This window comes from Brachyhypopomus gauderio, chromosome 16, assembly GCF_052324685.1.
Source record: "Brachyhypopomus gauderio isolate BG-103 chromosome 16, BGAUD_0.2, whole genome shotgun sequence".
NCBI classification, from domain to species: domain Eukaryota; kingdom Metazoa; phylum Chordata; class Actinopteri; order Gymnotiformes; family Hypopomidae; genus Brachyhypopomus; species Brachyhypopomus gauderio.
The window spans coordinates 15,412,494-15,427,493 of NC_135226.1; the positions used below are offsets into that span (position 1 = coordinate 15,412,494).

The 15,000-nt window shown below is 46.7% G+C and overlaps 1 protein-coding gene across 1 annotated transcript in view; it reads right to left on the bottom strand.

Moving 5' to 3' along the window:
- bcas3 (BCAS3 microtubule associated cell migration factor) overlaps positions 1 to 15,000 on the bottom strand; it is a 107,050-nt gene that overhangs the window by 31,265 nt on the left and 60,785 nt on the right. Inside the window, 1 exon segment of the mRNA XM_076977348.1 lies at positions 13,091 to 13,241. Coding sequence (XP_076833463.1) covers positions 13,091 to 13,241 — 151 coding nt within the window.

A 15,000-nucleotide genomic window follows, 5' to 3' on the forward strand; every position in this document is an offset into this window, starting at 1 on the left:
AGCAAAAGTGACGATGTGCTTCAAAGACGGCTTCCAAAACGTCCCGTATGGACCGTCCCGTGGTCGGAGTGTCCTGCTGGGCCCTGCAGGACGCACTAATGGGTGCTGAGTGACCTGTTGCCGTGCTGAACTCTCACTCCTTCACCTCCCTTAAAGCTGTCAGCAAGTCGTAAATTACTCGCTGCATGAGGAGTGACGCCTGATGTCTTTGTTGGAGTGGACACCACGTCCAGGGTGGCAGCAGGAATGGGGGGGGGGGGGGGGGGGGCATGGATGTATTAGTGCTGGACAAGAGATCTTCAGTGTGGGGTTCAGCTGATGAGGTGACAGGGGTGTGTCAGGATATTGCCTTAGCCTGTGGACCCGTGTGTCCGTTCATCTGACAGGAGGAACAGAAGACCCAGAGATAACCCGACCCAGCGAGGAGCTTGGCCCGTCCACCACACGGCGTTGTCTCGCTCTCTCCTCCCACCTGACGAAAGCAATAAAGCAAGAAAAGGCCCGGAGGGAAAAGGGCAGGCTCAGCTCACCATACGCAGATTAAACAAACAATAAAACTTCACTGCACCCCACGGAGTTTGAAGGGTTTGAAGGCAGTGGATGAGGCAGCCCGTGTCGGATTGGGAGACAGGTGAAGGAGACGGCCTGGGGGGGTGGGCGTGTTTGGGAGGGAAACGTCTGCAAGGAGCTGAAGTCCTTTTCTCAAAGGTTCAAAGGTCAATGTCAAGCCTTAAAACTACCAGTGTGTCTGCTTCTGGTAGTCTGAGTAAGGCAACTGGATTCAAAGGCAACTTCAAATGAATTTCTACAAAATCTCAGGCCGATCTGCCCTGTTGCACAGGCATCATAATCTCTTGCTTTTTCACCAAGAGCCTCGCATAATAAATCTGATAATAACGTTATTCTTTTGACGGTGTTTTCAAGGCATAAACGGCAGCCTTTGAATGTCAAACCACTGATGACGTGATGATGAGAACGAAGGAAGTGCAGCCCGTCGGGTTTGGGCCGCGAGGGTCTGGCTGAAGGGCCCAACACAGAGAGGCGTGAGCTGCCTCGCCGCTGGGCTTTTGAGGAGAGCTCTTTGAAGAGGGTTTGGTCAACAGGCGGCTGCCAACAGAGCCCGATCACAGCTTGGTTCTGAATATTCTGGTCCTTTAAGTAAAACAGCCTCTGGCGTTGAGATGTCTGCTTTTTCGATCAGTCTTTTCCTGCCGTCTTCACTTGAAGTGGCTTTAAAGTGTTGGGGTTTCTGAACCTCTGAGAGACAGTGAAGGCTGCAGTGATTCTACAGACCATATATGGATGAGTGGATTATTCAAAATAAATATTGGTGCTGGACGCATGTCAAATGAAAGGTCCCCGCATAAGTTACCCAATATTAATAAATAATAAACCATGAACATATTTTGTGTTGAGCTAGTGAAGGGAAGATGGGCATTACTGATCAGAAGCCAAAAGGTTCTCTCGTTCTTGGCTCGTGTCCCCCCCCCCCCCCCCCCCAGTTCCTGCTGCTCTTAACAGAGACGCACTGCAAGTTTTCCCATCTCACTAATTCACTGAAGAGACTCCTCGCATGTCATTTCCACTTTTAATTTAACAAATGAGGACTCTTGACTTGAGCTAATAGCTTTTCCTCAAGGGCATAATTCAATCTGCGACGTCCCCCATCAAAGTCCCCGCGCATTACGGTCTGGGAGCAGGAGCGGCGCCACGGAGGGGGACGGAGGGGGACGGAGCAGCGTCCATTTATTTTCAGGGCCCACGGTAAACAAATACAGCAGGGCTCCCGTCAGCCGTGCGGCATGAAGGAGACGTGGCTGGCGCCGAGCGTGACGGGCCGGGCGACCCGTACGGAGGGTGTCGTACATCAGGAGAGGGGGCCGGCGTTCAGAGAGGGCCTGAAAGAACGAGGCAGCGGGCGGAGGAACCCCAGCGGGCGGAGGAACCCCAGCGGGCGGAGGAACCCCAGCGGGCGGAGGAACACCAGCGGGCGGAGGAACCCCTCGATGTGGCTTATATTGTTTCACGCCGGCCCATCGCCGCTGACAGCGGCCTTCTGGAAGCCCTCTAATGCCCCCCCCCCCCCCCGCCCCAAATATCCGTGGTGCAACTGCCCGGCGCGAGATCCCCAGGTCAGAACGATGAGCTCATGTGATTGCGCAACAAGGCCCGGGGCCTGGTTCTGACTCACGGAAGAAACGGACGGATCAAGATTAGAGCCAAAAGTATAATCGTTTGGAAACGTGTACTCTAGAAAGGGCACTTTAGAGACATTATCTTAAGTTGGGCCTGTCTGCTTCACAGTTAAACCTTCGTCATTTGAACCTCTGGGCCACTTGAGAGTCGTTTCATACACTCGAGAGCAAATCATTAAAGTCATCCAAGCCAACAAAGCACAGAGCAGGATATGATCCTGGTGCATCTCACATTAACATTTCACTGGCTCATTAGGAAGGAAGTCATTAAGGATATCACAGTTTCTCATGCTAAAATGAATACAGCCTCTGATATCACAGAAGCTCAGGATAGGAGGACAGAAAAGTTTCGATTACAAAACCTTTTTTTAAGTTTAAAGAGGACTAAATAGCAAAGATGGCGGCCAAGACCCAACCCAAGACCCAAAGCCAGACCACGTGGAAGGCACCACATGCTTTTCATTTAAAGTGGGTACAAGGCAAAAAAGAACTTGAGGGAAACGTTCAGGCTTTAGAGAAGCTCCCTATTTCAGTAATCTCTTAGTAACTTTAGAGAAGCTCCCTATTTCAGTAATCTCTTAGTAACTTTAGAGAAGGTCCCTATTTCAGTAATCTCTTAGTAACTTTAGAGAAGGTCCCTATTTCAGTAATCTCTTAGTAATGTGGCTCCATTTGTGAAATTATGTGATTCAGGGAAAATCTATGCATTATGAAGAAAGCAGGACTGCTAAAGCTAACATTATTTTATGTTAAATCTAAAGCACTTGACACCATATTCATCCTGTGCTTGAAATGTCTACTCTTATAAATGTTTTTACAATGGGATTGTGATGTAGATCACTGACATGAATCCAACTCATTGCATTAATGCAGCTCCAATCCAGGAGAACCAGCGTCCAGCACAGTGTGGTGATTTATTGGGATGAATCAGATCTTCAAAACAAAACCCCCAATTTCCTGAACTGCAGCACTTCACAACAACAGTTAGGCTCTCCTGGTGTAGATGGATCTATTGATGTACCATATGTTATAATTACATTACACTGCACATGCTCAGTTTCATCTAGAGATGAAGGGACAAAAATAATTGAAGTTCTTTTTAACTGAGCACAATATGCATGAATCATGATTAACTACCACTAAGAATTAATAAGATTACTAAGATTACCACTGGTAAGATTAATGCATTTTTTACTAACAGATATTTGTAATTTTATTATCAATTCTTTTCAAAAACTTTCAGAAGTAAATAAATAAATACATGAAAAGGTCCAAAGATTCCTCTGCTGTGACTTTGCTACATTACAGTACAAAAATGTTGCGTCTTACAGTCTAACCGCTGCTTTGAGATCTGCCTTATTCTCCCTACAGCCACTGAAGCCACTAATTACACTTTCCCAATTCTATTCTAAAATCATCACACCAAATAAAAAAGCACAAACAGATGAATGTCTGCCGTACCCAAAGAACCACACAGAAAGAGCATCTCGGCTGCCCAAACACGCACCATTATTCAAGTCGGCAGGCCATAAAAATCACAATTTAGCACAAATGTGAACACAAAGATGACGCTTTAGGGGAGAGAAGAAAAAAAACAAAACAAACAAAAAAAAACCCCAATCATTGTCCTTTAATTGAAACAGGACGGTTGGAGCGATGGATAAGTCACAATGGGAATGCGGTTTGAACTCAAGCGCGGCACAGACGAAGCTCAGACACACAGGCGAGGAACATGGTGCCACTGGGACCAGAACTTCACGCACACCGTGCTATCCAACATCACACCAACGCTCTCCACCATCACACCAACGCCCTCTCCACCATCACACCAACGCCCTCTCCACCATCACACCAACGCCCTCTCCACCATCACACCAACGCTCTCTCCACCATCACACCAACGCTCTCCACCATCACACCAACGCTCTCTCCACCATCACACCAACGCCCTCTCCACCATCACACCAACGCCCTCTCCACCATCACACCAACGCCCTCTCCACCATCACACCAATGCTCTCTCCACCATCACACCAACGCCCTCTCCACCATCACACCAACGCCCTCTCCACCATCACACCAACGCCCTCTCCACCATCACACCAACGCTCTCTCCACCATCACACCAACGCTCTCTCCACCATCACACCAATGCTCTCTCCACCATCACACCAACGCCCTCTCCACCATCACACCAACGCCCTCTCCACCATCACACCAACGCTCTCTCCACCATCACACCAACGCCCTCTCCACCATCACACCAACGCTCTCTCCATCATCACACCAACGCTCTCTCCACCACCACACCAACGCTCTCTCCACTATCACACCAACGCTCTCTCCACCATCACACCAACGCTCTCTCCACCATCACACCAATGCTCTCTCCACCATCACACCAACGCCCTCTCCACCATCACACCAACGCCCTCTCCACCATCACACCAACACTCTCTCTACCATCACACCAACGCTCTCTCCACCATCACACCAACGCTCTCTCCACCATCACACCAACGCCCTCTCCACCATCACACCAACGCCCTCTCCACCATCACACCAACGCTCTCTCCATCATCACACCAACGCTCTCTCCACCACCACACCAACGCTCTCTCCACCACCACACCAACGCCCTCTCCACCATCACACCAACGCTCTCTCCACCATCACACCAACACTCTCTCCACCACCACACCAACGCCCTCTCCACCATCACACCAATGCTCTCTCCACCATCACACCAACGCTCTCTCCACCACCACACCAACGCCCTCTCCACCATCACACCAACGCCCTCTCCACCATCACACCAACGCCCTCTCCATCATCACACCAACGCTCTCTCCACCATCACACCAACGCTCTCTCTACCATCACACCAACGCTCTCTCCACCATCACACCAACGCTCTCCACCATCACACCAACGCCCTCTCCACCATCACACCAACGCTCTCTCCATCATCACACCAACGCCCTCTCCACCATCACACCAACGCCCTCTCCACCATCACACCAACGCTCTCTCCACCATCACACCAACGCTCTCTCCACCATCACACCAACGCCCTCTCCACCATCACACCAACGCCCTCTCCACCATCACACCAACGCTCTCTCCACCATCACACCAACGCCCTCTCCACCATCACACCAACGCTCTCTCCATCATCACACCAACGCTCTCTCCACCACCACACCAACGCTCTCTCCACCATCACACCAACGCTCTCTCCACCATCACACCAACGCCCTCTCTACCATCACACCAACGCTCTCTCCACCATCACACCAACGCTCTCTCCACCATCACACCAACGCCCTCTCCACCATCACACCAACGCCCTCTCCACCATCACACCAACGCCCTCTCCACCATCACACCAACGCTCTCTCCACCATCACACCAACGCTCTCTCCACCATCACACCAACGCCCTCTCCACCATCACACCAACGCTCTCTCCACCATCACACCAACGCTCTCTCCACCATCACACCAACGCCCTCTCCACCATCACACCAACGCTCTCTCTACCATCACACCAACGCCCTCTCCACCATCACACCAACGCTCTCTCCACCATCACACCAACGCTCTCTCCACCATCACACCAACGCCCTCTCCACCATCACACCAACGCCCTCTCCACCATCACACCAACGCTCTCTCCACCATCACACCAACGCTCTCCACCATCACACCAACGCTCTCTCCACCATCACACCAATGCTCTCTCCACCATCACACCAACGCTCTCTCCACCATCACACCAACGCCCTCTCCACCATCACACCAACGCTCTCCACCATCACACCAACGCTCTCTCCACCATCACACCAACGCTCTCTCCACCATCACACCAATGCTCTCTCCACCATCACACCAACGCCCTCTCCACCATCACACCAACGCCCTCTCCACCATCACACCAACGCTCTCTCCACCATCACACCAACGCTCTCCACCATCACACCAACGCTCTCTCCACCATCACACCAACGCTCTCTCCACCATCACACCAATGCTCTCTCCACCATCACACCAACGCCCTCTCCACCATCACACCAACGCCCTCTCCACCATCACACCAACGCTCTCTCCACCATCACACCAACGCTCTCCACCATCACACCAACGCTCTCTCCACCATCACACCAACGCCCTCTCCACCATCACACCAACGCCCTCTCCACCATCACACCAACGCTCTCTCTACCATCACACCAACGCCCTCTCCACCATCACACCAACGCCCTCTCCACCATCACACCAACGCTCTCTCCACCATCACACCAACGCTCTCTCTACCATCACACCAACGCCCTCTCTACCATCACACCAACGCTCTCTCTACCATCACACCAACGCCCTCTCCACCACCACACCAACGCCCTCTCCACCATCACACCAACGCTCTCTCCACCATCACACCAACACTCTCTCCACCACCACACCAACGCCCTCTCTACCATCACACCAACGCCCTCTCCACCATCACACCAACGCTCTCTCCACCATCACACCAACGCTCTCTCTACCATCACACCAACGCCCTCTCCACCATCACACCAACGCCCTCTCTACCATCACACCAACGCCCTCTCCACCATCACACCAACGCCCTCTCTACCATCACACCAACGCTCTCTCCACCACCACACCAACGCTCTCTCCACCATCACACCAACGCCCTCTCTACCATCACACCAACGCCCTCTCCACCATCACACCAACGCCCTCTCCACCATCACACCAACGCTCTCTCCACCATCACACCAACGCTCTCTCCACCATCACACCAACGCCCTCTCCACCATCACACCAACGCTCTCTCCACTATCGCCCTCTCTCGCGCCACAGCCAAACGCGTTAAAAACATCTTGGAGTAATCGCTGGATTGAAAGTAGTCTTATTTTTTGAAAGAAAAAAATATAATAAGTGAATAATGACTCTCAAAATCTGCTGCTTTTTAAGTGTAATTCCTTTCATAAACACTGGCTTAAATGGTTGAGTTAAATTTTAAGTTCAAAATCAAAGTCTTATGAATTGTGTTAGTGCAATCAAGTAACCTCATTCATCACATAGTACTGGATCAAACAAAGTGTACAAGGTAAGCAAACAAACAAACAAACATCCAAGGAGTTTCACCCCAGGCTGTGAGAAGCAAACAGAGAGAAACAAGCTGAAATACTCAGAAATGAATGAAACATGACATGGACGCAGTCACTTGCGGAGGCGAATATAAAGTAAAAATCATGCTGCGGGTGAACAGGGAAAAACTCACCATGGAGTTTTAATGGAAAAACATCCTGCCCCAAAGAGGTAGGGCCTTCAGAACGGGAGAGACACACATACACGGAGAAACCATTATTATGCACTCGATTGGGCAAACAGTCATCACAGAAGGTTTGGTCTGTGCACTCCAAGACACATCACAGCAAAGGAAAATCACACATGTATGCTAATGCAGTTCAATCCATTTTAAAACAACATCAGAAAACAGTCTTGGCAAATACTTGCCAAAACAACACGTCTCCCCGTGTCTTTGTTCATTCTTTAACTGAAAGATGCAGCAAGCAATGAAAGGCATAATTTCAGATTTGCTCTTAATAATCTGGAGAATCTGAGCACAAACATGTGGTAAGGAGGGGAAAGGGGTGGCCAAACACCACACACTCAGCCAGAGTGACCAATGACCGTCAGATTAACAGTAGACTTTCCACAAAAGCAATAATGCGGGATGACACTGGACCTTATTCTTCCAAGAAAAGTTAATTATATACATGGGTATACTTAGCAAAAAAAAAAAAAACCCTCAGTTCAACAAGGGAAACAAAGGACCAAACCAAGTCGTTTAACACAGGATGCACTTAAGGTACAGTAGCTAGAGAACAGATGCATTGTGGGGGGGAGCTGGTGCGTGGGCAGTGCAGTGGCATGCTGGGAGAACACTGGAAGGTCTGGGTCAGTGCACAGAGAGCTTTGGCTTTGGCGGCCGCCATTCTGATTTATGGCTGCGTATTACAGGGCAGGCGAAAAGGACCGCCAGAGGGAGAAGTGTGTGATCGATCCAGGAGGCTGCAGCCGTAAGACCCCCGTGTCCCACACCCTGAGAGCCCTTCAGCTGAACCGCTTCAGTAAATATCCAGCTGTGTTAACGGACAAATGGCACAGGGAAAGCATATTAAGGGTGTCCCTATAGAAGCACCCGTGGTTTGGGTTAAAGTTTCATAATGGTAATAGTGTTTTTTGATAGCAATTTATAATATGGGAAAATTAGAGTGAAAACGTCCTTTCTTGATGAACAATTTTACTTTTAAGAATGGAAGAACATCTTGGAGTCAATGAATAAAGCACTCGTATGAATATGTAACTCAATGACCCACAGCATGGGCGGACATCATGACACTGCAGAACCGACCGGTGAAGACCAGGTGACCGAGGGACACACTTCCATCAGGGGGAGGTTCTTCATCACCTCCCAGGATGGAGGAATGCTGGGTAGAGCGATGACCCACTGACCCAGGGCTGAGGTAGTGGAGGAGTTCCTGCTCTGTCAATAATCCACCCCTGCTGGTCTAATGTACAGCAGCCATCACGCTCACCTCACAAAGCCAGCACAGCAGGAGCGCTCAGCCAGCGTGGAGCACAGGCAGGTAGGAGACAGCAGAGTTACCTGCAATCTTTACATCTTAAGGACGATGAAGGTGGTGCCGGTGGAAACATGCAGAAGGAACAATTACAATACTGGACTTCTGTGTGAATTCAGGAAATGTTATTGCGTGTTTAAGTCTTTTAAGATCAGGGGTCATTTGAATTTTAAGAGGAAGAGGAAACAAAGAAGAAGCCCGTGGCATTACCTTCACGCGCCGACATGCATCACCAGCTGAGACATGCAGCTCTAGCTCGAAACAATGCACAGATAATACTGAAGAACCTTCTTCTGGCACCGCAGATTAAAGACAAGAGTGATATTTTATGAACCGCACCAAAATTAATTTAATGAAGAAATATACATTCAGATATGGTCCAGAGGAATTTATACAGCCATGTCTTTCTACCGTCTAAGTACCACTAGGAAACTGAGGCCTTGTCTCCCCTGAAGCGGAGAACCTTGGACCTCAGATTTCTCATTCTTAAACAGCCTCCTTGCAAACGTGCAAATCCACTGGTGCGAGATGTTCCTTGTGGAGAACTTTATGACCTGACCGTAAAGGCCCCTAGTTTAGGATTATTTTAAAACAGTGACTTCAGACTCTTTTAGTTTGTCTTCCATGGATGTTTGATTTCACCTTTTAGAATGTTTTGATTGTTGGTTTGTAGTGCTTTGGGATCAAGAAAAGTGCATTATAAATCAAATCTATTATGATTATTAATATAATGTATTATGTACTGTGACCTTGAGAGTCCTGAAAGGTGCCTATAAATAACATGTATTATTTTTATGATTATTATTATTATCATCATCATTAGTGGCAGTATTCTGAAAGCAACTAGGAATGCCAATCCAATTTGAGATATCAGGATCTGAGCCAGGATGTAGCACCACTGAGAAACAAGCGATAGAGCCTCACAGAGCTGCGACCACCTCTACTAGGACTCCCCTACACTCATTACTAATATTCCACATATTACAAATATCACACGTTAGTTAAACTCTGCCAAGTCTGTGAGCCCTTAGGCCTTAGGCCACTCCCATCATTTCAACAGATGTCCAATGGGACGAGGCCGGGCAAAAAACATGAAGCACTATACAATAAATGCCCTTAATATTGTAGTAAAACAAATGGAATTACACACCATCAGAACATCTGAAAACCACGTGTAGATATCGTCCGAGCTGTAGTCAATAGCTGGAGAACACAGATCTTAAATAATGTCACAAGTGTCTCAGCACCTGCGATCAAAACCAGTCTGTGTTTTACCTCGACTACACCTCAGTCACACCAAGCTGGGTCAGTCTCCTGCCTCATAGCTACTGGGACCACGTCACTAAAGTGGGCTCAGTGGAGTGTTCCTCCATCATCCTGCTCTAAGGGATTGTTCATACAGGTGTGCACATGCACGTCATACAGTGGTCTGGATGGACTGACAGATGGTCCTGTACAGCTAGTGTAAGACTACCTAATCTCTCTCTCTCACACACACACACACCAGCACTCTGACCAATCACGCAGAGGCACGGACACCCCAGCACTCTGACCAATCACGCAGAGGCACGGACACCCCAGCACTCTGACCACTTAGGACAAGAAAAAGGGAAGAAAAGAAATATGTTCACTAGGGGTGACCTGCAATAGTCGCTGATTCGACTATAGTCGACTATACCCCCTAGTCGACTATGAACGTCATAGTCGAATGTACCATTCTAACTGCATGGGGGTGCCCAAGGATGCAGCTAAGCATTAGTTGTTACATGAAATGTCTTTGTTTTCGTTATATATAGCCTTTGGTCAAATAAAATCATCCTAATTTCTGTTAATAAATGTTTTAAAATGATTGCGCAATGTTTGCGCATTAACAATAGGCATCTTCCTTACTACACATTAATAAATCACACCCTGCTGTTGCACAATCCAAACGAGCGGATCTGAACACACTACAGAATATGCGCAGCATCTGCCAAGATTATAATGGCTACTAAAAAAACTAAAAAACAAAGATGAATCAAACGTAAAAGTAAAGTGCAAGTTATGTCATCAATGTCTTTCATTTCGCACGACAACAACCAACATGGCATACCATTTAAAACGCGTAAGGCGAAAAAAACGTTTGTCGTTTCAGTCGTGTCGTCTGTCTCGTCGCGGTGCGTCTCGGCAAGGAGGCCTATAAACATTTTTTGTTGTAGTTTGCTTTTAAACCCCGTTACTTGAACCTTTCCTTATATGTTTTTGCTGTTGTGTGGCAATTATTTTATATTTTCAGGCAGGTATATTTTATTTAAAATATTTTTGACATTTTGCACAGTGCCTGTCTGACAGTTCGATATGCGCAATGCGCACTGACGGTTAATGTTCTCTAACGTTTCATTAAAAAAATAAATAAGTAAATAAATAAAAGGTGAATGAAGCCAACCTACCGTGTTTACTCATTTATCTGAGTGTTTTAGGTTTTTACTTTGAAGAGGAAAAAAGTCCTGAATGAGAACTGGATGCCGTTTAAGGTGCTCTAAATAAAATAAAATTTAAAAAACCTGATTCGACTATTAGTCGACTAAAGGGAAAAGCTGACGAATCAGATTCGACTATGAAAATCCTTAGTTGAATACACCCCTAATGTTCACATACAGAAAGCATAAACAGGTAATGAAAATTTGAAGAATATAAAACTTATTCTGGGTCAAAAGTCTACACCCAACTTTTTTTTTTACACCCAACTGTAAAAAAAAAAAAAAAAAAAAAAAGTAAAGTAAAATACATTTTTTTTATTATATGAGAGAGAGAGAGAGAGAAAGAGAGAGAGAGAGACACAGAGAGAGAGATAGATACTGGTAATGAATAGAAGAGCAAGCAGGTACAAACTACAAATCTGAGGCAAATGACACTTTCATGAAACGTTACTTCAGGAGTAGATGGGGGCTCAGAAGTCTCCACCAAGCAGTAAGATTAGAAAGTCTGTCATGGACGAATGAAACGGGGAGCTTGCATCACAGACATCTAACTCAACACTTCACTAACAGTTCACCGCTGCTCAGGTGTTTGAGTTTGTAAACTCCTGGAGTGCTTATATTTAATTAATCTTTTAATTAAACCTGAAGGAATAGGGTCCCACACCTTACAACAGTGAGCCACAAACGTTTCCTATAAACCTTGTGCCCGTGCATCACCCCCCCCACCACCAGGATGGTTCAGTCTCCTGCACCTCACTGATCTTTCTGCATCACTTGTTTCGTTAGTGGATTTCCCATTCAAACATCGCATTTAAATAAAAGTAAACAATCGGAATAAGTCGTAATTACGACGAGCCGGTATGTAAATGTATCCTGCAGTCATTGATACGGCGGGCCGTCTTTTAGCTCGTGTTCATATTACACACGGACCAACCGTGTTCAACGGCACGGGCGGGGGTGGGGGTGGGGGGGTTTATCTGGAAGCTTTTACTCATCACTTCTCCCTGAGAAATATGGCTGAGAAGAGAAAACAACAACATGAAAGAGGACTTAGTGTCAGGTTTGCATACCAGTCCAACTCCACATGGCAAGAGAGGGCAGAGCAAGTTAGACGCTAAAAGTCAAGCCTGCCTAACAAATGCAAACTCGGTCGTGCTTGGTTTTAAAACTGACACGGTTTGCATGAAACGAGCAGGATGGTTCATTTTCATTCTTTCTAAATTTCAGTGTTTTCTTTTGTCTTTTCCTCTCGACTTCCACAAGACGCCCCGGTCCTGTGGCGTGTCTGTCTGATGCCCTGTGACACGTACGTGCTTGACCATAACCCTGGCCAGAGCAATTATTGTGTAATTGTCAAGAGTATACTGGCAAAACATGCCATTACAAATTAAAAGATCTACGGAAAACACCACATGCCCAAGACGTTTTGAAGGACCATGGGTGAATCCCATCTGCACGGTGCCACAAAGCACTCTGTCTCAAATGGTTTGGTAATCTTGTAACTGGTCACCCAGATAGTCTTAGAGGTTTTCTAATCAACCCAATCGGACTGGCACCTTCATACGTATATGCCAATATATTCCCTGCAGTAAACTAACCACAAAGAAAAAAACTGTAAAAACCCAAACCCAAAGAGGCCAACAAAGCTGAAAGGCCGACAAAAGATGGCACCATTTAGCTATAAGGTAAGACTCTGTCAATGAGGCAGCTGTATTTGCAGTGAGCTGCAAATGTGTCCTGAAAGGCGTGTCCTGAAAGGCGTGTGTGGGGAAACTCACCCCGAGCGCTTGGCGATGGTGCCCAGGGTCATGGGCTGCTTGATCTGAGCCAGGGGCAGAACCACGCTCAGGCTCGGCAAGGCAGACAGTCTGGGATTGCCCATGTTGTTGTTGGTGAAGTTGTTATACGATTCCTGGCTTGTGAGCTTAGCTGAAAAAGAGGATACACAAAAAAATAAAACAAGTTAGCAACTACTTCAGTTTAAGTGTTTCAACTTCACTGGTGCATCTGGACTCTCATCTCATCAGAACCTTAACTACATAACTTTCATAATAGTTTCAACATTGTTACATAATTATTCACCCAAGTTAAACCTAAAAAGCCAAGCTTGGAGGTTTAAGACTTAATATACTGATAACGTGTTATGGACACGTAAAGACCACAGCACATATTAAGACCACAGCACATATAAACCTCTCTTAGACCATCTCTCCACTGTCTTACCCCAGTACACCTAACTAGCTCAAGATGTTGGGCTGGACAGTATTGTGTTAATCACAATCACCAGGCCTTCTTAAATTACCCCCACTCTCCACCCACCCTGAAAAACACTGATGCAAAGCTTACACCATACAAGCAAACACTAAATCACTAAACACACAGACACACACACACACACACACACACACATACACACACACACACACAAAATGTTGGGACATTTTTATATATATAAAAAAATGTCCCAACACAAATCCCAATACATTAAGCGTAGAGGTAAGCAGCCGTGCATGACAGTAATCAAGGTGGTGCATGGGTGAAGTCAGACTTCTCTAAACCCTTGGACCTTACTACACCCCCCCCCCCCCCCCCCCACAGCCCCACCCCCAATAACCCAAACACAGAGTTCACCATCCGCTGCACTTTCATGACATTACAGTCAGTTGCAATACACCAAAGAATTTTCATGATTGAAACCCACACCCCCTAGCCTAAAAAAAAGAGCCTGCACCTGTTTATTGCATGCCACAGTATTTAAAGTTTACCCTGTATGTTTAATGGCCCATTGAAAATTCAAATCTTTAAAGCCTGACAAGAACATATAAGAGTGCCAGGACCTTTAGTGACATTAGGTTGGTTTACACTTGTACTGCAAGGACAGTACAGACCAAATGGCAATGGATTGACCATCAGGTTGGGCACACCTGAAAAAATCCTGTAAACCCTCAGAAATCTAGTTCTGTTTGCTGCTTTGCGTTTGTACAAGAAATAGATAACTATACAATTTCATTCATTTTACTTTTTTATGTACAGCCATGAAAAATGTTTCTAATTTTTCTTTCAGTTCGGTATAATAATATGTCAAGTGTCGGTCCTCCCACCATCAAACGCATCAGCATCACCTTGTAGGTAAATGGTGGGTGGGTTTAGTCTTCAAAACAAAAAAACCCAAAAACACAGGCATTTATCCAAACAACTTAAAATGACCTATTACTGTGTACAATACCCAAAATAATAATCTTATACAATAAATGCATGCTGTGTGCACTCAGTCCCTAAAGTTCAAGTAGTCTTTTTCTTACCCCATTACTTTGCCTCCTTGAAACAGGCTTTATTTTTGGGACCAACTCGGTAATCTTACTGAACATTTTCCTTTTTACGCAGGTCAGGAGCCATCAATGAGGGGAAAAAAAGGGAAAATCCTAAAACACAAAACCTGATTATCTGGGAGAGAAAGCATGGAGACCAGCCCTGCACTGATGTTTTGGAGGGGTTTTAGATCATTACCCAGGTCCTCTGTGTTTCGCTAATACCCAGAAACGTTGGCTTTGTGCTTACCCAAAGAGAAGGCATTTAGGCCTCATGGCCATCAATAAAGCCAGGCTTTTGCTGGAGACATTACACAAGCCCTGGGCCCATTCCACACAGCGCCTGGCTCTCAAGGGTCCTTCACATTTCAAAACCACTA